Consider the following 25,380-nt stretch of genomic DNA (forward strand, 5'->3'; position numbering starts at 1 on the left):
GTTAGGGTTAGGTGGTAAGTGAATATGGACCATATGATGGTTTTTGTGAAGCTGTTAATACAATGCACATAGTTTTGGACTTGTGATTGTCTTAGAACCATTTAAAGGACTGCTCATCTACTAAAATGTCATTATCCACTGAATCATATGAGGTCTATGAAAAGTACAGTGCATTACTGGTAATTATGGAGAGCTGCAGTAATATAATTAAGCATATATGCTACAGCTCTGCTGGGAAAATATCTAAATTCTGACTGCTCTGGTTGTAAAATGTTATTTGATCCCAAATACAGTTTTAGATAATAATTTATTAGGGATTTTTGCTAGGTAAGGCCATTTTAAAAGGGATGGTAATTATTTAAGTCACTAGGATCGCCACCTCTGTGGAAGGGAACGCTAGATTAGATCGTCCTCACCCTAAAAACATGTCCAGTTGTCCTTACAGCTTATCGATGTGGAATATTTGGTGCAGAACAAGCTGCCAGTCATATAAAAGATTGCTGACAGATCATTGACAGATGATATACCTATGGTGGGATGCCTGGGGAATGGAAGTGTACTGGTACTGATTTTCCAGAACAAGGCTGATATGCACAGTTGTAGTAACTAGAGAGGAATAAGTGAGCCACACCATGAGGCTGTGGGAAAGAGATGAAGCTGGGTTAAGAAGCAGGAGTATGGCTTCATGCTGAGGAAGAGGAGCTTTGCTGGAGAAGTACAGAGAAGGTCAGAAGCTACACTGTGTCTTTGTGGAGCCAGAGAAAGCATGCCAAGAGAGGAACTGTAGGACTGCATGAGGAAGTCAGGAGGAGCGATGAAGTATGTGAAGGTGGAGGACAATAACACAGCGATGAGGGGTGTGGTATGAGAGACAAAGGTTTCAAGCTGGCTGTGGGATTACATCAGGGTACAGCTCTGAACCACACCGTAAAAAAAAAATCCTAAAGAAACAGTAATATCCCGGCAGCTGGGGCGCCAGAATAATACCAGAAAATAGCTTTCACATGAAATACAGTTATTTTCAGTAATGACAATACAGTTTGTTGCCCTACTTTTACATGGGATTTTGCCTTTTTCAAGTGCTTTTAACTCATTCACTGCCATTGACGTCTATAGCCGTCAATGGCAGTGAATGAGTCAATGGGTTTAACTCATTCACTGCCAATGGCTGGCAGTGAATGAGTTAAACATTAAATTAGGAACATTTTAATGTGATTAAACAATGAAATTACCTATAAACAAGGTCAATGAATGCGGCAATATGAATAATAATACTTAAATGTACAGAAATATACAGTTAACAGTTGGTTTAAATAATAATGGATTGCATTCATGCAGCGCTTTTTGAGACCCTCAAAGCGCTTTACAATTCCCCTCTGGCCATCACCAGCAGGTGAAGTGTCTTGCCCAAGGACACAACGACCGAGAGTGTCTGAGCCGGGGCTCGAACCGGCAACCTTCTGATTACAATGCGAACCGCCAACTCTTGAGCCACGATCGCCCTAAATAACATTAATAATAATAATTATGTGATGTAAAAAAAGTTTATAAGAATCATTTCATATATTTTTCCATAGCATAACATTTGAATTCAACAGTTCAATCTTTCAAATAGAGCAGTAGAGAGTAGTGAAGAAGAGAGGGCAGACAGGGTGGAGTAGGTGAGAGGAGGGTCAGGGGTGATTTATGACAGAACAAACAGATTTACAGCAAAGGATGCTGAATGCTTGCTATCATGTATGACTTGGGGAAGGTGGTGGTTATAACAAAAAGACTGGAGGTGGAGATGCAGAGGGTCAGTGTGATGGAAGACGATGCTGGGGAAAGGGTGAGAAGGAGGCAACCCATAAAGGGAGCAGCCAGAAGAAGAAGATGGATGGTTATTGCAGCATGGTTAGTGATGTGAGCTCTGGCAATGAAAAAGGTACTATAACAGAGTTTTATTATTTAAAACAAAGTTCGGTTAAAAAAATCCTCATTAAAATCTTTAAATTCCTTTCCTTTATGAAATATCGTTGCTCTGGAAACTGCCTTTCTTACACATTTTGTTGGGCAGTAGCTCCTCATATCTTGAGGAAAAATTGGAGTAGTATTCAATTCAATTCAATGTTATTTGTACAGCACCAAATCACAACAACAGTTGCCTCAAGGTGCTTTATATTGTAAGGTAGCCTACCCTAACCCAGGCTCTGGGAGGGGCGGGGCCATCTGCTGCGACCGGTTGGCATGAGAGAAGGAAGACAGGATAAAGACATGCTGTGGAAGAGATCCAAAGATTACTAACAAGTATGATTCAATGCAGAGAGGCCTATTAAACATATTCAGTCAATGCATCATGGGAATCCCTCAGCAGTCCAGTTATGCTATTGCAGCATAACTAAGGGAGGATTCAGGGTCACCTGGTCCAGCCCTAACTATATGCTTTAGCAAAAAGGAAAGTTTGAAGCCTAATCTTGAAAGTAGAGATAGTGTCTGTCTCCTGAATCCAAACTGGAAGCTGGTTCCACAGAAGAGGGGCCTGAAAACTGAAGGCTCTGCCTCCCATTCTACTTTTAAATACTCTAGGAACAACAAGTAGGCCTGCAGAGCGAGAGCGAAGTGCTCTAATAGGGTGATATGGTACTACAAGGTCATTAAAACAAGAGTAGTAGACACTTAAATGCAATATTTCTTTAAAAGTTAGGCATAGTAGGTTTGTACTGTTTAGTCATGTTGGACTAGAGCTCAGTTGCTCAATTGATGCAAAGTTTGTGTAGTGCATCCAAGCTGTCAGAGAACCAGTCTAAGTTTAAGTCACGCAAAAAACCAACCTCAGAGATAACATGTGATGGAATTCATTTGGCAGCTGTTTCCAGGAAGCGTCCTAGAAAAGTGGCAGTTTGGCATTGTTATAAATTCAGTTCAGTCCTGAGCCAAAGTAACTTTATACATGTGTATGAAAGTAACTTTACCATTCATTAAAGAAAGTTAATTTAGAGTTGTAAAAACGCAGAACAGATGGCAGACAACCCAGCACTCACCCCCATCATCACTAAGTGCTTAGAGCAGCTGGTCCTAGCACACTTCAAATCCTGTCTCCCCCCCACCCTGGACCCCCACCAATTCGCATACCGCCAGAACAGGAGCACAGAGGATGCAGTCTCCATCGCAATGCACTCTGTCCTCTCACACCTGGACAACAACAACACCTACGCCAGAATCCAATCCAATCCAATCCAATTTTATTTATAAAGCACTTTAAAATACCCAGCACAGGAACAAAGTGCTGTACAGAAAATAAGTTAAAACAATAGAATAACAAAAAACAGCAAATTAAATAAATAAAACACATAAGACATAAAATTAAAACAGCCCTATGTTAAAGCAAAAACAAAATAAAACAGCATCGAATCACCTAAAAACAACTAAAATAAAAATAAAAAACCAACATCTCACGTGGTGTCAAAGGCCAAGGTAAAGAGGTGGGTTTTCAAGAGTGACTTAAAAACAGATAAAGAAGTGGCCTGTCTAATCTCTAAAGGAAGCTCGTTCCACCGTTTGGGAGCTGCTACAGCAAAAGCACGATCTCCTCTAAGTTTACGCCCAGTCCTGGGTATCTTCAGGAGCAGCTGATCAGCTGACCTGAGAGAGCGGGTGGCTGTATAAGGCTGTAGCAGCTCAGAGAGATAAGATGGAGCTAGGCCATGGAGAGCTTTAAAAGTAAATAAAAGAATTTTAAAATGAATCCTAAAAGAAATGGGCAGCCAGTGAAGTGAAGCTAAAACAGGGGAAATGTGCTCAAACTTTCGAGTGCCAGTTAAAAGACGAGCTGCGGCATTTTGCACCCTCTGTAGATGACTAATATATAATGCACTGACCCCTATATAAAGTGCATTACAGTAATCCAGCCGAGTGCTAACAAAGGCGTGGATCACTGTCTCAAAGTGCTGCCGTGAAAGAATTGGCTTTATTTTTGCCAGCTGCCTGAGGTGAAAGAAGCTAGATTTTACCACGGCCTTAATTTGATTATCAAACTTTAGATCACAGTCCACTTTGACCCCCAGGTTTGTGACAGTTGGCTTAACATACTGTGCCAGGGAATCTACATACACATTGGGGGTCTCAGTGGGGCTGCCAAAAACCATCACCTCTGTCTTTTTATCATTGAATTTTAAAAAGTTAACAGACATCCAAGCCTTAATGTCATCGAGACACTGAAGTAATGGCTGTGTAAGGTATCTGCCTTTTTTCTTTAGAGGGACATAGATCTGACAGTCATCAGCATAAAAGTGGAAAGCAATGCCGTGCTTTCTCAGTACAGAACCAAGAGGAAGCAGATATAAAGAGAAGAGGAGGGGGCCTAGAACTGAGCCCTGTGGGACACCACACAAGAGGGGAGCGGAGGACGACGCATAGTCACCAAGGCTGACACAAAAAGTTCGCCCCGTCAAGTAGGACCTGAACCACTCCAGTGCTGTGCCCCTAATGCCCACCCTGTGCTCCAAACGAGAGAATAAAATGGCATGATCCACGGTATCAAACGCAGCTGTCAAATCTAAAAGCACAAGAACAACACAGTCCCCAGCATCAGTCGCTAAAAATATGTCATTAAAAACTTTTAAAAGGGCTGATTCAGTGCTATGAAAGGGTTTAAAACCAGATTGGAAAACCTCTAAAACATTTTGCTTTTCCAGGAAGGCCATTATTTGGCTGTAAACTACCTTTTCAAGAATGCTGTTTATAGACTTCAGTTCAGCATTCAATACAATCCACCCCTCACAGCTCATCAGGAAACTGACAGACCTGGGCATCAGCTCCCTCATCTGCAAATGGTTACTGGACTTCCTGACCAACCGCCCCCAACATGTCCGGCTGGATAACCGCTGCTCATCTACAATCACGATGAACACCGGTGTACCACAAGGCTGTGTGATGAGCCCTTTCCTCTACTCCCTCTTCACCCACGACTGCAGGCCTGCTGATGGTTCCAACACCATCATTAAGTTTGCAGATGACACCACGGTGATTGGCCTCATCAGTGACAACGATGAGGGAGGGAGGAGGTGGATCGTCTGGCTGAGTGGTGCGACACAAACAACCTGCTGCTTAACACTGATAAGACCAAGGAACTCATCGTGGACTACAGGAGGAATGCTGACCCACATCCACCCATCCACATTAAGGGGACGGCTGTGGAGCGTGTGAGCAGCTTCAAGTTCCTGGGAGTCCACATCTCCGAGGATCTCACCTGGACGACCAACTGCTCCAAGCTGGTCAAGAAGGCTCACCAGCGCCTCTTCTTCTTGAGGACTCTGAGGAAGAACCACCTGTCCTCAGACATCCTGGTGAACTTCTATCGCTGCACCATCGAGAGCATCCTGACCAACTGTATAACAGTCTGGTACGGGAACTGCTCTGCCTCGGACGGCGTTGCAGAGGGTCGTGAAAACTGCCCAGCGCATCGCCGGAGCACCACTTCCTGCCATAAAAGACATCTACAGGAAGCGGTGTCACCCATCACATGGACTCTTCACCCTCCTGCCCTCTGGGAGGCGCTACAGGAGCCTCCGGACTAAGACCACCAGGTACCGGAACAGCTTCTTCCCCACAGCTGTCAGACTCCTGAACTCTGCCTCCTGACATCTGACCCACGTTAAACTCATGGACTGAACATACACACACCCACAATGGACAACTGTACCCTCAAACACACAATAATAACATGGACTGAACCACCACTCACAACCACTAGCACTTTATATAGCCTCTGTAGGAATTATATCTCACTTATCTTAACTGCACTACTGTATAGCTCTGTGTAAATAATCATTCTGTACATTCGATAATCTTTAATCCTACAACTGTTTACAACTTGCATAGTTCCCATTTCTGTATAGCTGTATATCCCAGATTCTGTAAAGTTATTTATTTCATATTCTGTATAGTTTTTCATATTTATATCCTGTTCATAGCCGGTACATAGCTTGTACTCACTACAGCCTGTACATACTTATAGTTATAGAATATTCACAACATACTTCATACCGTGTACATTATAACATACCATAATAGACCCATTTCTGTAATATACTTACATATCTATATTATTGCTAATATATATTGTAATATATCTATATCACTAAGGCTACGTTCACACTGCAGGTCTTAATGCTCAATTCCGATTTTTTTTGTCTGCTCGTTCACACTACAAATAAAATGCGACAGCAAACGAGCTCTAGTGTGAACGCTCAAAGCGGCCCGCATGCGCAAAAGAAGACGTCATACACAACGCGCTCTGTTTAGACCCAGAGCAAACAGTATTGTTTGACTGATGGCCCTTAATGTAAAGACTTCGGACTTCATGTTTCCCGATTTTTGCTTTAAGTTATTTTGTTATTTACATAATAATGTAGATAACCTAATAATGATCCTTATTGCTGTTTTAGAGGAGCGCTGCTTCAAAGGATAGTTGCAGATTTCTGTCAGAACCTGCAGGTTATGCAGTACAAATAAAATGTTAACGTTTCTCCAACGTTGTCTTCCCAGCAGTTTCACCGGATGGCCAGGAAGCGTTCACGATGTCTTCTCTGGCGCTGATAATTGGCGTCTGTCTTGTGTCAGTGACGTAAAAGACGGATTTAATGCGACTTGACCGTTCACACAGCAGTCGCTTTCTGAGACATCGGATATGTATCGGATTCAGTACCACATACGAAAGTGACCCAGATCGGATTTGAAAATATCGGATTTGTGCTGTTCACACTGTCACACCATGATCGGATATGGGTCGCATAGGGTCAAAAAAATCGGAATTGATGCGCTTTCGCCTGCAGTGTGAACGTAGCCTAAAGCACTTCTGGATGGATGCAAACTGCATTTCGTTGCCCTGTACCTGCATGTGGAATGACAATAAAGTTGAATTCTATTCTATTCTATTCTAAAGGTTGTGCCAGGAAATGCATCCAGTATAAAAAATTTCACTTTCAGGGGGATGAAAAAGAAGTCATGAAATATACTTTTTGAAAGCCCCACAGATACACCTGGCTGAAGGTAATTACTTTTGTGTATTGCTTTTGTATTTGCAGAGAGGAGTTGATGATCAGTTCATCGTTTGACTCTTTGGAGGTTCTCCTGGACTCTTTTGGACCTGTCAGAGACTGCACCAAAGACAACGGTGGCTGCAGTCGCAATTTCCGCTGTATATCAGACCGCAAGCTTGATTCCACTGGATGTGTGGTGAGTCCTTTTTTTCTGTTATAAAACTGCCTGCAGTACCTCAGGTTTTGCTGAAAATCTAATCAAAAGTATTACTGGGCACCATACAGCCTTCATATAACTTTTTATGACTGATATGAGAGCATAGTTAGTACGGTCAGCAGATCCAAACAGTCGGGCTTTTTCGACTTGTGGTCACCTGGGATTTTTTTACTAATTAATATTCCAACTTAACTTTGTGTGTGTAGTCTAAGTATAAACACAACTGCATGCCACAATGACCCACAAGGACAAATAGCAGATCGGCAGTCTCAGCAGATTGGTACTCTCTAATGCTTCTGAGTAGACACTTTGACTTTGCCTCTTGTCTCATATGCCTCTTAGCCTGACAACACATTCATTAACTCCAGGTGGTGCTTAGCAACCAGGAAATGTAGCAGCCAGGTTTGTTTTGTTCTCCATCTGTTGGGGGTTTCAGCAATAGCATTCTTGTTATTTGCAGAATCTTAGCACTGGCTGCTAGTGTTGCTTCTGCTAAATCCCCCACTTCTATTGATAAGCTGTCAGGCACCATCAGTCCTAACAATTTAATTTCTTTTCAAGTACTTTGATACACTTGAGTAGAGCCTTTGAGGTGGGTTTGGAAGATGCTATTTATGCAATCCAGTATTCTTCTTGCCTGTAATGCATCTCAACGAGAGGCAGAAGAGTTTGTGAGAGTTTTTTAAATGGGAAAATGCTTTTTATATGGAGGCAAGCATTTCCAGCCAATTATATACAGTATGCATGATAAACAGTTGCTCAGACAAGTAAATATTATTCAGGCATTATGGAAAACACATGCAGGAGTACATTTATTGACTTTCCTCATTTGGTTTAAATCATTAAGTTTGAGACTGCAGGCTAAAATTGCACGAGCTTCAAAAATGTGGAAGGAATATCGAAACCAGATCAATCAGTCTGTCTCAGGAGCTAATATATCTTATCCATAATGTTATTGTCTATTAGTCTCTTTTTAAGCTGAGAAATGTGCTATTTAAAATGTTAATTCAGTTAAAGTGGAGGAGTTCAAGTGTCTTGGGGTTTTGTTTATGAATGAGGGGAAAAGAAGAGTGGGAATTTCATCAGATGGATCGGTGGAACATCTGCAGTGTTCTGGAGGTTGTATCCGTCTGAGTGTAAGCAAAGGTTTTGATTTTCTGGTCAATCTGCATTCTTACTGCACCTATGGCCACAAGCTGTGGGTAGCGAATGAAAGAATGGGATACTAGTCATGGAAATAAGCCTCCTCCGAAGGGCTAGAGCCACTAGTCCACATAGAAAGGAGCCAGTTGGAAATACTTCTCCTGCACGCCTCTGAAATTAGTTGTTCTCGGGCATGGTCAGCTGTGCCTTGCTGCAAACACAGGACATGTTAGTGCACATCATAGTTCAATGCGTAATGCACTGTAAGCAATATACCCTGACTTTTTATTCTTTTGTTGTTGGAAGACTCTTTTAGCTGTCATACTTTCTAGCCCTGAATGAGTGCAACTAAATATTTGCCACTGCTTGCACTGAGGTTTGCATTAGCATAAATGCTAATATTGAGGACGGTCAGCTAAACAAAACAAGCTTCCTGTTCTACACTGCAAACAAAACTTAAAAGTGTGTTGATTTTTTTAAATGTTTATTCAAACATTTTTTTACATTGTGATGTTGTTCAAGCTTATTTAGCTGGAGAAATCTGTCACACGTAAAGTATTTATTGTATGTATTGTGCTGTTCACCACCAGAAACGATAAACACTGTGAAAGAAGACCTGTAAGTAGCACCAGCATTGCACTGAAATGTAAGAAAGGGAGATATCTAATTTCCATCATGCACCAAGAGATGACTGAATGGATATTTTGGGTCAGAGTCATGTGGGTATTTTATTATGTGTTGTGTAGATAAGATTTTTTTCATGCTGGTCTCTCATGTGGGAAAGCACAAAAAGGAATATCAATATTTGGTTGTGACAACCTTCCTTTAGACATTACCGGATGATGTTAAACTAAAACTCGTGTTCTAGAAGACTGCTTTATGTTGCAGTGTGTTACAAATCCTTGACAAAAGCATCAGGAAAAAACCCAAATTTCTTCTTGATGAAATTAGTGTCAGGTGGATCCAAAGAAAAACTCTTAAAATATTCGTTTCCATGGAACTCCTTTTTCAAGTCTATTAATTATTTACCCTTCTCTGTATTTTCATCCCTGTGAGGATGTTCTACTGTAAATTTCTTTTAGAACTGAAAAAAGAACATAGATGTACTTGCAATGCATAATATGCACTGTGACACTGGTCTATAATTGTTCCTTTTTTCCATATATAAAATGTTCAGTGTGCTGCAACAAGAGGCTGCTAGCTAAATGTGACTGATAGACACGTATGTAGAGAACTGTAGTTAGACCAAAGATAAATAATCACTGCAGGGCTGAAAGATTGACAGGTGGGATGCATTATCTGTTCAATCTGTTTTCACACCCTTTTTCCTGTCTAATTAATACTAATACCACCTGTTTTCCAACATTTCCTTTCTAATGTTTGCATAAGCCAGACCTTCCCAAAGTGTGGGGCCCGCCCCCTAAGGGGGGTGCAGAGCCATTGCAGGGGGGGGGCGCGGGATGAAAAGGGGGGAAAGAAAACAAAACGCTTGGACACTGCTAGCACGGGGCGCCCACACAAACGCAAAGCAGGAGATGAAGCATCGCTGAATATGTTTCCAAACCAACTTCATTCTGAGCCAAAGACGAGAAAATATGGTGAAGCAAATCTGCCCTTTGGCTTCACCTGCACAGGTGCCGAGGTCCCTGCAGGATTGGTTTTCCCTTCGTCGGGAGCAGCGCTGGGCTGTTTAAATCACGGACAAACAGTATCCCACATTCTTGATTTTTAGTTCACAAACACATCTCATAATGACTAACTACTCCTGACATTTTGGAGATGTAAAACTTTTTTTCTTGTAAAACAAAGGCGGGCCCAGCAAAAAAAGTTTGGGAACCACTGGCATAAGCTCTCAGGAGTTGGAATGTTGGCAGTTGGTATCTCTTCTACTTTAGCTGCTTCACTCTGCAGTCTTTGATCTCTTATGCTTTAAAGGTTTCTTATTCTTTTTGAATGACACATGCCGTCATTGTCCCATTTTTTTTAACAACCACCTATTATTACAAGCAAAGCCACTGATATTCCGATACAGTATACCGCACAGGCACACATTCCTCTCCTGTCCATCACCATACAGGACCACTGTCAGCTCCCATTGCATATATTACTGTGATTTTTAGTAGTTGTCTTGTGACTGCTGAGCTAATAAACAAGCCTTTCATCTGTCTAATGAGGGTGGTAAACTGGCTGGGCCCTAGCGTTCTGATTCCACATTAATCAATTAACGCCTTGTCTCAGTCCACACTGCCAGAAGCTGCCCTGTGTGCATTTAATATCTTTTCTTTCGAGAGAGTCAAGTGATGCTGGCGGTCTGTGCTGACTGACCTCCTCCATCTAGCTGATATATTGCTCTCCTGAGGAGAGGCAGCATGCGGCACCTGTGGAAGTGAAAGCGTAATAATCACAAGATGATTGTGAGATTAATTAGCTTCTTCTTGTCACTTGTCTCCTCTGCAAAATGTTGGAAAGCAAGGATGTTGTTGACAGAACAGATTGCCACCAAGATGGAATGACTAGAATAGCTGGGCACCATCCAAACAGCCCGTGTAGTGAGTTTTGTAGCTTGATACATAAACCTGCAGTACACAGGACATGCCAGTCATTGCTGCTGCTTACTTCTGTGTGTTTTGGTGTAGAGCTACTTTATAGAACCACCTTAGGCGTTTTGTGCACACAGTATAAGACAAGACTTAACTGGGACTGTTTGTGGTGTGTGACCGGGACAATGTTTATATCGGGGATGCAAAGAGAGTATGGAAAACAAAAGGGTCATCAGCACTGACTCTGAATCACATCTACAGACAGAGCTTCATAAAGTTCTGTCTTTAGACTAACAGCCAAAACTTCGTAGCTCTAACTTTTATATATTTTCTCAATACAAGTACAGAAAATGTGGGTAAAGTGTGTAGTAGTTTAATAAGACTGACAAGTGTGAATAATTATAAAAGAACAGAAAATTAGAAAAGAAATAACAAATAAAACCCTCAAATGTATCAAACTGTACTAATTTATAAAACTAGATACTAAAAAAGTAAACTGAAGTAACAATAGTTTCAAATTATTTTAGCAAATCCTTTGTCAAATACTCCAGGATTGTGGTATCTATAAAATCAATATGCTGATTATTTATTGTTTATATTATAACAGTCCAGATTTTTAATGTTAACAGATAACATGCTTATGAAGTAAAGCAGATGTTGTGTACAAAGTAGAAACAAGCAGGTCAATCAGATATTGTTTTTAGTGACTGTAGGTTGTGATGTAACTTATGTAGCATCCATCCATCGTAAGTGTTCTCTGTGGATGGATGTTCTTCCACCATCTAACTATGTCTCCAGTTAAAGCAACAGAACTCTACAGGAACAGAGGAAATGACTTCCTCCTTGTCACATGATGCTTTGGCAGAATTTCTTTGAGTCACACAGCTTCCACGGCCTCACTGAACTCCTCCCACATCTGAGATTTTATTTCAGCTGCTGCCAGCGCTGTGCATGTTTGGCCTCCTGATACCTGTCAACTACCTTCAGAGTCCCAGAAGCCACACGCATTTATCACTGTAAAGATAAACAATGGCAGTAGCTAGACCAGTGTTTCGACACACCACCAAACAAAAAGTTTCCCCGGCGCACCAGGTATAGCTCAGTTTGTCCCAGTATACCTTTTTTTGCTTTCTTCTGACCACTACTCAGGCTGGGCCTTCATCATCATCTTCATCTTTTCTCCAGGACCCAGGTCAGACTGACTACTTTTTCTTTTCAAATATTTATCTATTTATATTGCGTCGTCTCACTCACAGCATAACTATTATGTAATTCTTCTTCGTCTTCTTCTGTTTTACTAGCAGTTAGCAACCCATTTTATTAGAGCAGGTAGTTGTACTGCCCTCTAGTGGTAGAGAATGTAAATGTTCTGCCCATTACTCACGCCGGGCGCTTAGAGTACTAATCAGGTGGAATCTTCCACGACACACCTGATCATTTCTCACGGCACACCTATGTGCCACGGCACAGTGGTTGGGAAACACTAAGCTAGACAACTGAGTGTGTGTTCATATAAATAGGATAAGAGGAATTAAGGTGGTTCTGAAGACAAAAGAGTTGGGGTCGAGCTTATTACTATTGAGGTGTTCCTAACAAAGTGTCCAGTAATAATAATTAGGTCAGTAATATTATATTAGTATGTTGTATATTCCCCATTATGATATGAATATGTAATTCCCATAAGGAAAATAGAACGTCTGTACTCTCGTATGTATTTTGACTCCTTGCTCATAGATATTAGTAAACTGAATAATATTTTTAATATATGCAGTCTTTCCCTTTGATGAGGGTACAATACTATGCTCTCAACTTAATAGTTTTAAATGAATCTGAAAGAGACACCACTTTTTTTTTATGCTTTTCAGTTTATAATGATATAACCTAATTCAACGTTGAACCATTGGTCAACTGAAGGTATAAACAATCAAAACAACAAAGATGTAATAGCTTTACATCTCAATAACTGTTGGTTTATCTCCACAAACTACAGTCTATAAGGCCAAACAGTTCTACAGACATGCGCTCACCACAGCACAAATCACCTCTAAAAAGGCTTCATGTGACAAAGAACTAACCCCCTTTGCTCCTCTTCATTAAATCTGGGCAGCCTCAGACTATATACTTGAAACTCATCCAAAATATGTACAGTATACTGTACAAAATATGTACAATACCGCATAAGACCAACAAATACACGGCTTGCAGCCAGGTGCCCTTTAATAATATTTCTGAACGGCACCATACTGTATGGAACTGGCTAAAGTACTTCTTCTCTCCTGTATTGGTGTTATTCCCTTTAGGCAGCAAAAAACAATCTTGACTCAGATCACATTTTGGGACACTAAGCAGTGCTGAGTGGAGTCAATACCTGGCAGAGATGTAGGTAGACCTCAGCCCTGAGGAGGAATAGGAGCACATTAGATTGTCACTTCTGATGTTTTCTCTCCTCGGGTCACTGGACTTCTGTGTTTATGTGTTTGAAATTAGAAGTTTAATAAAAGGAAGCGCTCATCTACTGCGTTTTGTATGTGATGTTCAGTATTAACTTTATTTGAAAATAATACATTATTTGTTAGATGAAGATGAAGGTGGAAAGATTAATGGCACAAACATAAATGAATCTACTGTCGCATTAATAATAATAAAAAAATATATAATTGTAATAGTAGAAATACACATCCTGAACCAGAATCACAAGTTGAATGTGACAGTTTTAATATGATGTAAAAGATGAGGTAGTTCCTCTGCTCATAACAATCGGAAACCATACGTGATTTAGATTTGGAAAAACTCTCCTTCAGGTTTAAAGATCACTTGAAACATATCACTGTGTCCTGTTCTGTTCCTGACCAGACATCAGCTCCTGAATCAAACCATCTCATTTTGGTGTCTAGGTTTATAACCCCCGAGACCACACAGCAGTTTTTAAAGAGTGAGCCTGCGCTGTCAGGCCAGAAGCATGACGCCTGCCATGTTTGTTATCTTTTACAATATTCACAAAGGTGCAGACCATGAATTTGTCACTCAGACTCAGGGTGGAGCCGTGATGTATTATTTTAATGTGCTGATGGAGAACATTTCATATAAACCACTTGAAGTGGTACATGTCTTTGGAAGATGTCATGTACAATCTTCCAGTCCAAATGTAACTCCCACCCTGTTCATCAGCCAGACTAAGCTCTCTATGTCTCTTGTCCCAAATGAAATCAAGTGTGAAAACTTAGTGATTTGACACAGTGGACGAGATCCAACTTGCATCGCAGATGCATAAGTGCAGTTGGTAGGAGCAGGGCTTTCACGAAGCAGCAAAAATGGGACATGTCCTTGTCATTCTTCATAATGCTTTCTTCATCGGTGTCACGGCTTGATGTAGTTCTCTCTCGCTGCAGACGGAGGTGTTCCTAAGCACTAAAAAGAATTATGCCAGTCTTAGCATATAGTCTTTTTCTTCTAGTCAGTATAAATGTCTGTGGATACTGGTGTATTGGATCCTTTTTATTAAAGAACCCTTCACAATCATTTTATCCCAGATTCTGCAGTGTTGTGCCAGAACCCTATGGCAGTTAAATCAGTCAAAGTTTTGGTATCAAAGAACAGGACCCCACATAGCAGACAGGTCTAGCCCAGATCTGGTGTCAACCCGGCACTGCTGGCTGACTTCTGGCATGTTAAGTGGTATGTCATCCAAATATGGGCCAGGCCTGGCGTAGATGGCACTGTTTATGTGATGGCATGCCACATCTGGCCTGATTATGGTTTGGTTTATGTGGCCCAGGCTCATAGAAAACAGGTCTTCCCCTGATCCAGCATCAAACTGGCACTTCTGACTGACTGGTGTCATGGCAGGGTGTCTGTCAACCTGATGTTGGCCAAGTCTGGCAATGATGGCACTATTTATGTTCCTATTTTCCTATTTTAGGTAGAAGACCCAAATGCTATGTTGCAATACTATATTGCTGTGGTTGCCAATGTTTCAAATGCAGGTTTGACAGGTTTGTGAGTGTAAACTTTATCCAAAACCTACTGAGGGTTTACTCATGTTTACCACTGGGTGGCTGTAGCTCAGGAGGTAGAGCTGGTCACCTACTGATCAGAAGGTTAGTGGTTCGATCCCTGGCTCCTCCAGGCTGCGTGTTGAGAGTATGAATGTGTGTGAATGTAGTAAGGCAGCACTCGGTTTAGAGAAAGTGTTATTGGGTGAATGTTGTATAGAGCACTTTCAGTAATCCGGGAGAGTAGAATAGTGCTATATAAGAATCTGTCCATTCTGTGTCTGAACAGAGTTTTGTCATGTCTTTTTTGCACTATTGTGTTCCGGCACATGTTGTTATTACATGGCTTGATTAAGGTACACCTTAGGCTGACATCTGGGGCCAGAGCTGAAACTGTTCTGGGCCAGCACAGGGCCACCAGTGTGTCTGCAACTGGCCTTGTGCTGACCCATGTGTGGGCCACCTCTGGCAAAACAAATCTGGGCCACCAAAGGGCCGTCATTCTTTGCGGTATGTGGGCCAGATCCAGGCCATACCATTTTTGCGATGTGGGACCATTGCTATAATTGCAAATAGAAATGTACCAATTGCAGTTTTCTTGGCTGATTTCAATTTCCGATTGTTCTCTTACTGTGACGTGTTGGTAAAGATTGTTACAGATTCTGATTTTTTTCGAAGAAGTAAAACTGGCAGCATAATACATTAAATGATTAAACATTAGAGTTTCTTCTCTCACTTAAGAAAACTGAAAATAAAGTGCTCTGCTACTAGACAGAGGTACTCTTAATTCCGTTGTTTTCATTCTAAGTCTGTTGTTTGTTTTAAACTTCCATTGTTTTCATTCAAATTCCGTTGTTTTCATTTGAATTCTTTTCTTTTCATTCTAATTCCATTGTTTTAATTCAAATTCTGGTCTGTTCATTCTAATTCCGTTGTTTTCATTTGAATTCTATTCTATTCATTTCATTCTAATTCCGTTCATTTCATTGAAATTCCGTTGTTTTCATTCAAATGCCATTGTTTGTTTTAAACTTCCATCGTTTTCATTCAAATTCCATTGTTTGTTCTCAAATTCTGTTGTTTTCATTTTAATTCCGTTGTTTTCATTCAAATTCTGTTGTTTTCATTTTAATTCCGTTGTTTTCGTTCTAATTCTGTTGTTTTCATGCAAATTATTTTGTTTTTGATCAAATTCTGTTCTTTTCATTCAAATTCCATTGTTTGTTCTGAAATTCTATTATTTTCATTCAAATGCTGTTGTTTTCATTCTAATTCCGTCGTTTTCATTCAGATTCCATTGTTTGTTCTCAAATTCCATTGTTTTGATTCAAATTCTATTCATTTCATTCTAATTCCATTCTTTTCATTGATATTCTGTTGTTTTCATTCAAATGCTGTTGTTTTGATTCAAATTCTATTGTTTGTTTTAGAATTCTGTTGCTTTCATTCAAACTCTGTTCTGTACATTCTAATTCCATTGTTTTCATTCAAATTCCGTTGTTTGTTTTCAAATTCCGTTGTTTTCATTCTAATTCTACTCTTTTTATTCAAATTCTATTGTTTTAGAATTCATTGTTCATTCATTCATTGTTTTGATTCAAATTCTGTTCTGTTCATTCTAATTCTGTTGTTTTCATTAAAAATTCTATTCATTTCATTCTAATTCCGTTCATTTCATTGAAATTCCATTGTTTTCATTCAAATGCTGTTGTTTTTATGCAAATTCCGTTGTTTTTGATCAAATTCTGTTCTTTTCATTCAAATTCCATTGTTTGTTCTCAAATTCCGTCGTTTTCATTTTAATTCCATTGTTTTCATTCAAATTCCGTTGTTTTCATTCAAATTCTGTTCTTTTCATTCTAATTCCATTGTTTTGATTCAAATTCTGGTCTGTTCATTCTAATTCCGTTGTTTTCATTCAAATGCTATTCATTTCATTCTAATTCTACTCTTTTATTCCAAGTCTATTGTTTCTTTTAGAATTCTGTTGTTTTCATTCAAATTCCGTTGTTTTTGTTCAAATTCTGTTCTTTTCATTCAAATTCCATTGTTTGTTCCCAAATTCTGTTGTTTTCATTCAAATTCCGTCGTTTTCATTTTAAATAACTTAAAATGAGTGTTGTGTTTTAGCTTACTAAACAAAAGCAGATGAAACAAGTTTCATAACAAAACAAATGTCCAGTACTTACATCACCTGAATAGGATATCGACCCTATTCTCGGTTTCACTTGTCTCCATAATTTTTCTTGTACCTGCTTTTTATCGCTCATTAGTTCAGGCACCTTCAAACCTAAAGCCGTATTACAGCAGACACGTTTCACACGGTATAAATAATCCTTCTCTGTTCAAAAGTAATACACATGCGGTTTCCCTTTTGTGAGCAATTTGGACCAAAGTAACAAAGCTCTTTTTTTCAAGTTGATAAAGAAAGTTTTTTTTCCTCTAATTTACCAAACGAGAAGCTCACATTCGCATTCTCCAAGTCGATAAAGTTTAGCAAAGAGATTACTTGTTTTAATATACTTTGTGGATATCTGTTCACTACGATTCGTTACAGATTGTAAGATCATTACCCATATGGAAAAGAAATAGTAAAAACTTGTGATTATATGTAAATCATATGAGGCTTACATGATTTACTCATGAAAGTGGCCACTTTCTCATTACTTTCATACATTGTTTTAGTAAGTATCCAAAACATACAAGTTTCATTATATAATTTTTCAAGGGATCTTATATTTAGGTTTGAAGGTCGCCGGTTCGATCCCTGGGCTCTCTGTCCTGGTCGTTGTGTCCTTGGGCAAGACACTTTACCCTACTTGCCTACTGGTGTTGGCCAGAGGGGCCGATGGCGCGATATGGCAGCCTCGCTTCTGTCAGTCTGCCCCAGGGCAGCTGTGGCTACAACTGTAGCTTGCCTCCACCAGTGTGTGAATGTGAGAGTGAATGAATAGTGGTATTGTAAAGCGCTTTGGGTGCCTAGAAAAGCGCTATATAAATCCAATCCAATCCATTATTATATCTGTTTTCACTCTTATATGCTTTTCATACAAGTTTCACACAAGACAGATACAAACTTTATAAGATTTATATACATCTTTTCCATATGGGTACATTTCTGAATGGAAAATGGCAGTTTTAGAATTACCGACAGTGCTGACAGTTCCAGCAATCAATAAAGGAGAGCATCCATGGTCAGGAAACATGACCTTTCCTTTATAGACAGGTCTATCGTTGCAGTGCCTCCACTTGACCTGAGTCTTCATCCATATTGTGCTTTCTGCACTTTGCTGTGAAGGAGGTGAGAGGGGTTACTAGAAGGCCAAGGTTCCTGCACTAAACTTCCTCACCATTACATCCAAAGGAGACTGGAATGAGGAGCCTAGTGCTCTGTGATAAGCTGACCTTTGACTCACAGTGTTAATCTAATCACATGCTATAATAAAACCCTCTCCAGACAATTTTCTCTGCTAAGAAACATGAAAGGAAAGTGAAATGTTGGAATAATGTTTTAGGTTAAGAAAATGTGATGTCTTTAACAGACTATTAATGAAATGATAAGTTACTCTGCGAACATTCCTGTGGGCTTTCTTCTCTCTCTCTCTCTGCTGTAAACCTTTTAAGTTTTTGGCAAATATATCATCCCAGTTCTCTGTTTGATGCATCAGTCAATGTGCATTTTAATTCTCTAACTGGCCTTTTGATTAAGATATTTAAGGTTTCATGACCTTAATATACGTGGTTATACAAATAAGTGCCAAGGTAATATTTCCCAACATACAGTACAGCAGTATGAAAAACCATAATGTCATACTACAAATAAAGAGGAATAATAAGAAGAAGAAAATGCAAACAAGTAAAACAAAGGTTAACACGTCATCTTTTCAATTCAATTTCATAAATATCGCAGAAAGAAGCTTTTTTGTACCTTATATGTGCTAAGTTTCAGCTAATGCATGCACAGTTGTTTAGGAAACTGTATTCATAAACTGTGTGGGTACAATGCACAGACACATATTAAAGATGTTCATCGGCCTGATGAAGCGGTAAGTCTTGTCCCTAAACTAGTGACCTTTCGGTGTACTCAGTTGGAAACAAATTGTGGGTACTGTTTTGTTGATCATCTACCCCCACATGAAGTGGCTGGGTAATGAGCTTAAAGGATCTAGCAATTGTCCAGGATGTGTAAAATTAGGTTTTACACATCCTGTTATTTTCTCTTTATCTCTTAAACAGCTACTTACTTGTTTATATTGAGTAAAACACCATAAATGCCTTGAGAGACACAAAATATGAAAATGCATCTTGTATACATTTTTTGCTTGTTGAAACTGCAAAAAAAAAAACCTGAAGGATTTCTTCAAAAATATTTCTTGGTAATTGGGGATTGGGTGGACATTAAGATGCATAACCACTATGTGTGGTGATTTTACTTTTTACCAGGTCAAGTTAGTAAGTAACTTAGATCATTTGAAGTATGTGTGAAAAGAACATTGTCAAAGGACTTCTGTGTAATCTGGTGAAAAATAAAGTGCATCATTAGTTACAGAGGAATGAAGAGGGTAAGCAGCAAGGTGCTGCTAATGAAATGCAGCTGATTCTATGAAAGCAGGTGTGTGTTAACACAATGTCACAATTTTGGTAGAAGTGAACATCCCAGGAAATTCACCCCAAGGTCAGACTGTGCAATGCTCAGAGAAATTGCAAAGAAATCCAAGAGCTACATCCTAGACTCTATTGGCATGCTAAATGTTAAAGATGATTATAGTACAATTAGAAAAAGATGTGCCTGAAGGGTACTCTCTACAAAAAGCATCAGAGTAAAGCTTAGGTTTACATATTTGCTCCTGAAATAAGCACAAGATTGTGGATCTATGTCTTTTGGCCAGAAAGACTATTGTGGAGATGTCTGGCCACAATGCACAGTGCTTCATTTGGCGAAAAAGCCAAACAGCATATCAGCACCTCATACCTATTGTCAAGCATGGTGGTGGAGGGGTGATAATTTGATAAATTGATAATTTGTTCGGGTATTTTGCACCTATTAAGTAAACCATGAACTCATCGGTATGTCAAGGTATTCTAGAGTCAAATGTGAGGGCATCTGTCTGACAGCTGAAACTTGGCCCACATTGGGTCAACAGTAGCACAATCACCTGTAGATCTACAACAGATTGACTGGGCCACAGCAAAACATCTAAATTCTTTTCATTTGTAGAAGTCTAGAACTAAACCTGATTAAAATTTGTGCTGTGACCTTAAGACAGCTGTACATAAATAAAGGCCCCAAAACCTCAATGAACTCAATGTGAAGAAGAGTGAGCTAAAATTCACTCTGATAAAGTCTCTCAAATCATTAGTTCAAGTTATCCGGTTGTTCAGTCTGACGTCACTAGCCGTGTCTGGACCTAAACTCTGCTGCAGGTCCATATATCAAACGATCACTATGGCATTACTGAGAGTTGAAAAACTGTCTAAAGTCTTTCATCTTTAATAAAATGATCAGCGTTCTGCTCTACCAGGTGTAAGAATTGAGTTTAACATCCAGGCATCCATGAAAACGGAATTTATGACATTTAACGGAGTTAGAAGTTAGCAGGAAGTTAGCTCGCTAGCTTCTATCTAAATACAATATAGCATGTCCTGACTGCGGGGTTTTGGAAACAAATTAAAACGTACAGCTCTGCTATCGCTTCCAACATAAATGAAGGCAGAAAACTAAACAGCAGTGACGTTTGTAGGGTTACTGAAGTTGGGCTAGCTGGTATATAATGATGTGCTACGTGACCGCTAGCGACACAGCTATGTTAGCATAATATAAACAAGCTAACTTTTTTTCCACTCGATAAAAGTTAACGTGAGTGTTCTCGGTGGTCAGGAACAAATGTAATCGCATGGCAGGATGCTGTAAAAGGACCAAACTTCAGCCAGGAGAACAACTGAGATAATCCATCCACAATACGAGGTTAGTCATTCATATACTGCTGCATGGGCTGGGCTGTAGTTACATCCTAAGGTTTTAAAAACTGAGCCTAAATAAATGATTAGCGGTAATAAAAGCCGAGGGAGGTCAACAGTGATCACTGACTGTTTTAGGAGCTTTTTGAGATTAAATAGAAGAAAATACAAAACATTAAACATGTTAACAACACAAAAGCCATATTAAACGCAGACTACTTTAGACCCGGAAGTAAGATTCGTCACGTCATCACTTAACGATCGGATAGCCGCTAAAGGTGGTTTAACAAGCTACTAAATCATGGTGTGTACTTCCAGTGAAAAGGTTCTTTTCCACATGACTGTACTTTTGGCTTAACAGGATCAATTTACTTTCCTATTGTTTTCAATCGCTTCCATTAATTATTCATATGAAAATGAAAAATTATATAAGAATAAAAAAAATTAATAATTGACAGAGTATGAAAATAAACATGACATGAACAAAATAATCACAATAAACAATGTTTTGAAGGCATAGAGCCTAATAACCTTTTACTATGCACGACCCTTTCATGACAGATGTATAATTATAATATATAATTCTGCACACAAATATCACAATATTATAAGTAATTGAAAGGATGGAAAATTATCGTGTCTTTGGAGTGATTTTCTTCAAATTGTGGCACAGTTATTACATTAATGCTTTTAGTAACTGAAAGAACAAAATCACAGATACAAGCAGCGGAAATGAGCTTCCTCCAAAGGGCAGCTGGCCTCAACCTTAGCGATAGGGTGAGAAGTTCGGCCATCCGGGAGGGGCTCAGCGTAGAGCCGCTGCTCCTCCACATCGAAAGGAGCCAGTTGAGGTGGTTGGGCATCTGACAAGGATGCCTCCTGGGCGCCTCCTGGGTAATGTCCCACTGGGAGGAGGCCCCGGGGCAGACCCAGGACACGCTGGAGAGATTATATCTCTCTGGCCTGGGAACACCTTGGTGTTTCCCCGGACAAGCTGAAGGAGGTGGCTGGGGAGAGGGAGGTCTGGGCTTCTCTGCTTAGGCTGCTGCCCCCACGATCCTGCCCGGGATCAGCTGAAGAAAATGGATGGATGCTTTAATTTATATCCAAGAGGGAACATCTTGAAAAAAAAATCACACCTCAAATATTTTGCACATGTGAAGTAGATTAACTACTGTCATGTCTACTTGCTGAATATGAAATTCCTTCACAATGAAAGAAATTCTTTGAATAAGTCAAATTTCCAATTCTCCTTCTTGATTAGGACTTGATTAACATTTTCCACTGAAGACTTTTCCTCACGGTTTAAGTCTTCAGTCATTGAATCTCTGTACCAGTTTGCCTATTGGACAAATTTTAAAAGTGCATAGCTTACCCAACTTCTCTTGCATGGATTTGTTGCTGTTTGGCAATAGCACAGGGCTGATTCCCTTAAGCCTCAAAAGCACTGAAAGAATTTATCTCCATTAAGAAACAGAATTAAAAGTGGTGGTTCAAGGGGTTTTCTAGAGTAGCCTTTGTACTGCATGCTTGCTTTCTACAACAGAACAGACAGCACTCTCACTCACTGTCTGGTTATTAAATATTCTAAGATAAATGGTGATTACTTTGCCTTCAAAGACTATTTTGTTTGTGTCAGTGGATGGTCATTATCTAGTAACCTGCGTGTTCCTTTGGAGAAGAAATGTGTCCTTTCCAGGTAGTTACTAATAAATACCGGAAATGCCTTTCACAATAACCGAGAATGCTGTCATTGGTTTACTTTCAGGGTTGGTCTAGCACACTAATCAACTCGGCTACTGACTTTCTTCAATTTTTTTGTCATTCTTATTGTTCATGTAGTGTGGTAAGTCTACTTTTCAAACCTGCCAAAATGTAGCAGGAATCAGCATATTAGAGAGTCCAATTTCTATTTTATAAAGGCAGAATCTCGTAGAAAGATTGCTACATTCTCAGATGAAATTCAACTTTTTAGCAAGAGCCAGTTTCTTGCAGTTGTTGTAGTTGATGTGCAGCTGTGTGAATTCCAATCCTGAACAGACTTTTCAGTTATGCGGCATAACGCTTCACCCACAGGTTTGTCAGTTTGAAAATTTGCTAATAAGTGTCACAACTTCATTTTCTAGCACTTAGCTTTTTTTATATCCTAATCTTTATTCTCCATGAATTCTCCTTTGTAAAGCTCACAGATCTGCTGAAATCGAAATGATATAGAAAATAGGACTTTAAAGTTCATTCGTTAATTACTCTGCAGGGATTTGTTTCACAGTGTCCACAATGAGTTCTCAACCTTTTCAAATGTTGTAAAATGAGGTGAGCCATCAAGTTCCAAGTGAGACCTAATTATCCATGGATCGGAAATGTCATAAAATGTAATATAAGACTGCAAGATGAAGTAACATTGTGTGACTGAATCAACTACAAGCGGAAATTTAAAACAACAACATTTTGTATGGCAGTAATTTACACATGCCGCTCATGTAGAATCAGAACTAGCCTTGAGGCGACTGTTGTTGTGATTTGGCGCAATATAAATAAAGTTGAATTATTCCATCTTTTATGGCAACACATCTTTTCTGAAGACAACAACTGAAGAAGTTATTAAATTAGATTTAAATGTTTTTGAAAGATTTGACAATTGCTTATACAGGGAAAGTTTTATACAGAGGATTATATGTTTTACCCAAGATTATAAACCAGATTTATAAACCAAGTTACAACTATCCACAGACAAAGGCTCAGGCAGGCGCATATTCTTAATGATTATTATCCTGCGGAAAGCTGGACAATAGTTCCGAGTTATCACTATTCCAATGTGTCGGAAGCCTATTGTGGCAGTCAATAACCAGAGCTATCTGTGGTTGGCAAGCTGCAGTATAGCAACTCATCAATACAAATTCCTCTCAGCCTGCACCGCATGTCCACACATCCATTGACTGCAGTGAGTTCCAGTGATTTAAAGACTCTGTGCCATAGATGTGTTAGGAGATTCAGTGTTTCATGTGCTCATTGCTTCACAAGTAATAAATCATTTGTCGCCACGGCCCTTTGCAGGGTGACAAAGTCAATATCAGTTTATTCAGGGAGCAAGACCAGGGACCACTCATTCAAGCATGTGTCCTCATTCTGTACAGGTACTTCTACAAATGTATAACAACCGCAAATGTATATCAGTCACATTTCTTCGAGATTAAAGGACATGAATAAAATAACTTGACAACTTTAAATAGCTTTGATCAAATGGCAACAGTTCTTCTTTGTAATACAGAAATAATTTGATGCACATTTTACATGCATCAATGTAATACATGTATTAAATGTACAAAATAAAAATCTCCAACATCTGCGCCAGTTTTAGTGTGAAGCAGTCCTTTAGTAATACAACAGTTTGCTGTTTTTAAATAAGCAGTTTAATAGCAGCATGCTAAGTCAGGACCTGCCAGTAGAGTTGATAAGTGATCCTGTGTGTGATTATGCAAAGTTTGTTATTTCTTAATAAGTTTGGAATTAACAGACTTTGCCTTCCACATCTGCTCTAGTGCTTTCTTAGCCCCTGGTACTTTTCTGTTTTCTTGTTCTCCTTCTTTGTGATGTTACTGCGCACTGAGATTGTCACATCTATCATATTCTGCTCCTTGTCAACCACCACTATGTCTGCTTGATTGGCCAGCAGCTGTTGGCTGTCTGGAATTTGAAGTCCACAGGACTTTGGTGGTGTCTCCCATTGGGTCTTAGTGACTTTTAGTCCATATGCTGCCCAGATGTTACTGTACACTATTGAAGCCACTTGGTTGTGCCTTTCAGGGTATGCTTCACCTGCTCCAATCTTACATCCTGCTACTATGTGTTGAATAGATGTTCTTCCAGTACCGCTTAGTTTTAGCTCATGACACTCTAATGTGCAGGTTAACCACTTTGCTGACTCTGGATTTGAGCCTTCTTCTCCATGGGGGGGAGATGTATCCTTATTCTTATACCCAAGTGCTCCAAGGATTGCTTTGCAGTGCCATATATGAGGCTTGTTTCTGTGATTCTATATACCTCCTGCAGAGGCATGTGCACTGAAGGGATTCCCCATGATGGTGGAACTATTTTTCTGCTCATATAGGACAGAAGAGAAGAGGAAGGTGAAAAACATCCTACATTTGATGCATGTGCATAGAGGAAGTTAACTCTAAATGCAAGGATGTGATGACACTAGTCAGAAGACTTAGAGCGCTGTCACTTCTCTGATCACCTATAATCTTTAAAACATAGAAGTCATGGTTTAACCCAAATGACTTCTTAAAAAGGTCAGTTCTAAAATGCAGTTTCAAGCCAGTTGAAGGTTCATTACAGTTTTATTTGCCTACAATATTAGATGTTACATCCACAAAAATGTGAAGTAAATTGAAATCAACACAATCGACAGGCCACCTGCACTGTAAATAGGCCTGTGTAATAAAATAATATGCTTCTGATTCTTCCATGCTGAGATTAAACAAACTGTCTGGTCACACTTGTGATGGCAG

The 25,380-nt window shown here is 39.6% G+C and overlaps 1 protein-coding gene across 7 annotated transcripts in view; it reads left to right on the forward strand.

Moving 5' to 3' along the window:
* Window positions 1–25,380, forward strand: part of astn1 (astrotactin 1) — a 485,289-nt gene that overhangs the window by 217,993 nt on the left and 241,916 nt on the right. For all 7 annotated transcript variants that reach the window (XM_086272768.1, XM_086272769.1, XM_086272772.1 and 4 more), the window contains one exon: window positions 7,065–7,215. In XM_086272768.1, coding sequence (XP_086128894.1) covers window positions 7,065–7,215 — 151 coding nt within the window. The remainder of the gene's footprint in view (window positions 1–7,064; window positions 7,216–25,380) is intronic.

This window comes from Aulonocara sp. 'chitande type north' Nkhata Bay, linkage group LG18, assembly GCF_057382095.1.
Source record: "Aulonocara sp. 'chitande type north' Nkhata Bay isolate Kocher_YH1m ecotype deep benthic linkage group LG18, A_spYH_male_GT1.1, whole genome shotgun sequence".
NCBI lineage: Eukaryota > Metazoa > Chordata > Actinopteri > Cichliformes > Cichlidae > Aulonocara > Aulonocara sp. 'chitande type north' Nkhata Bay.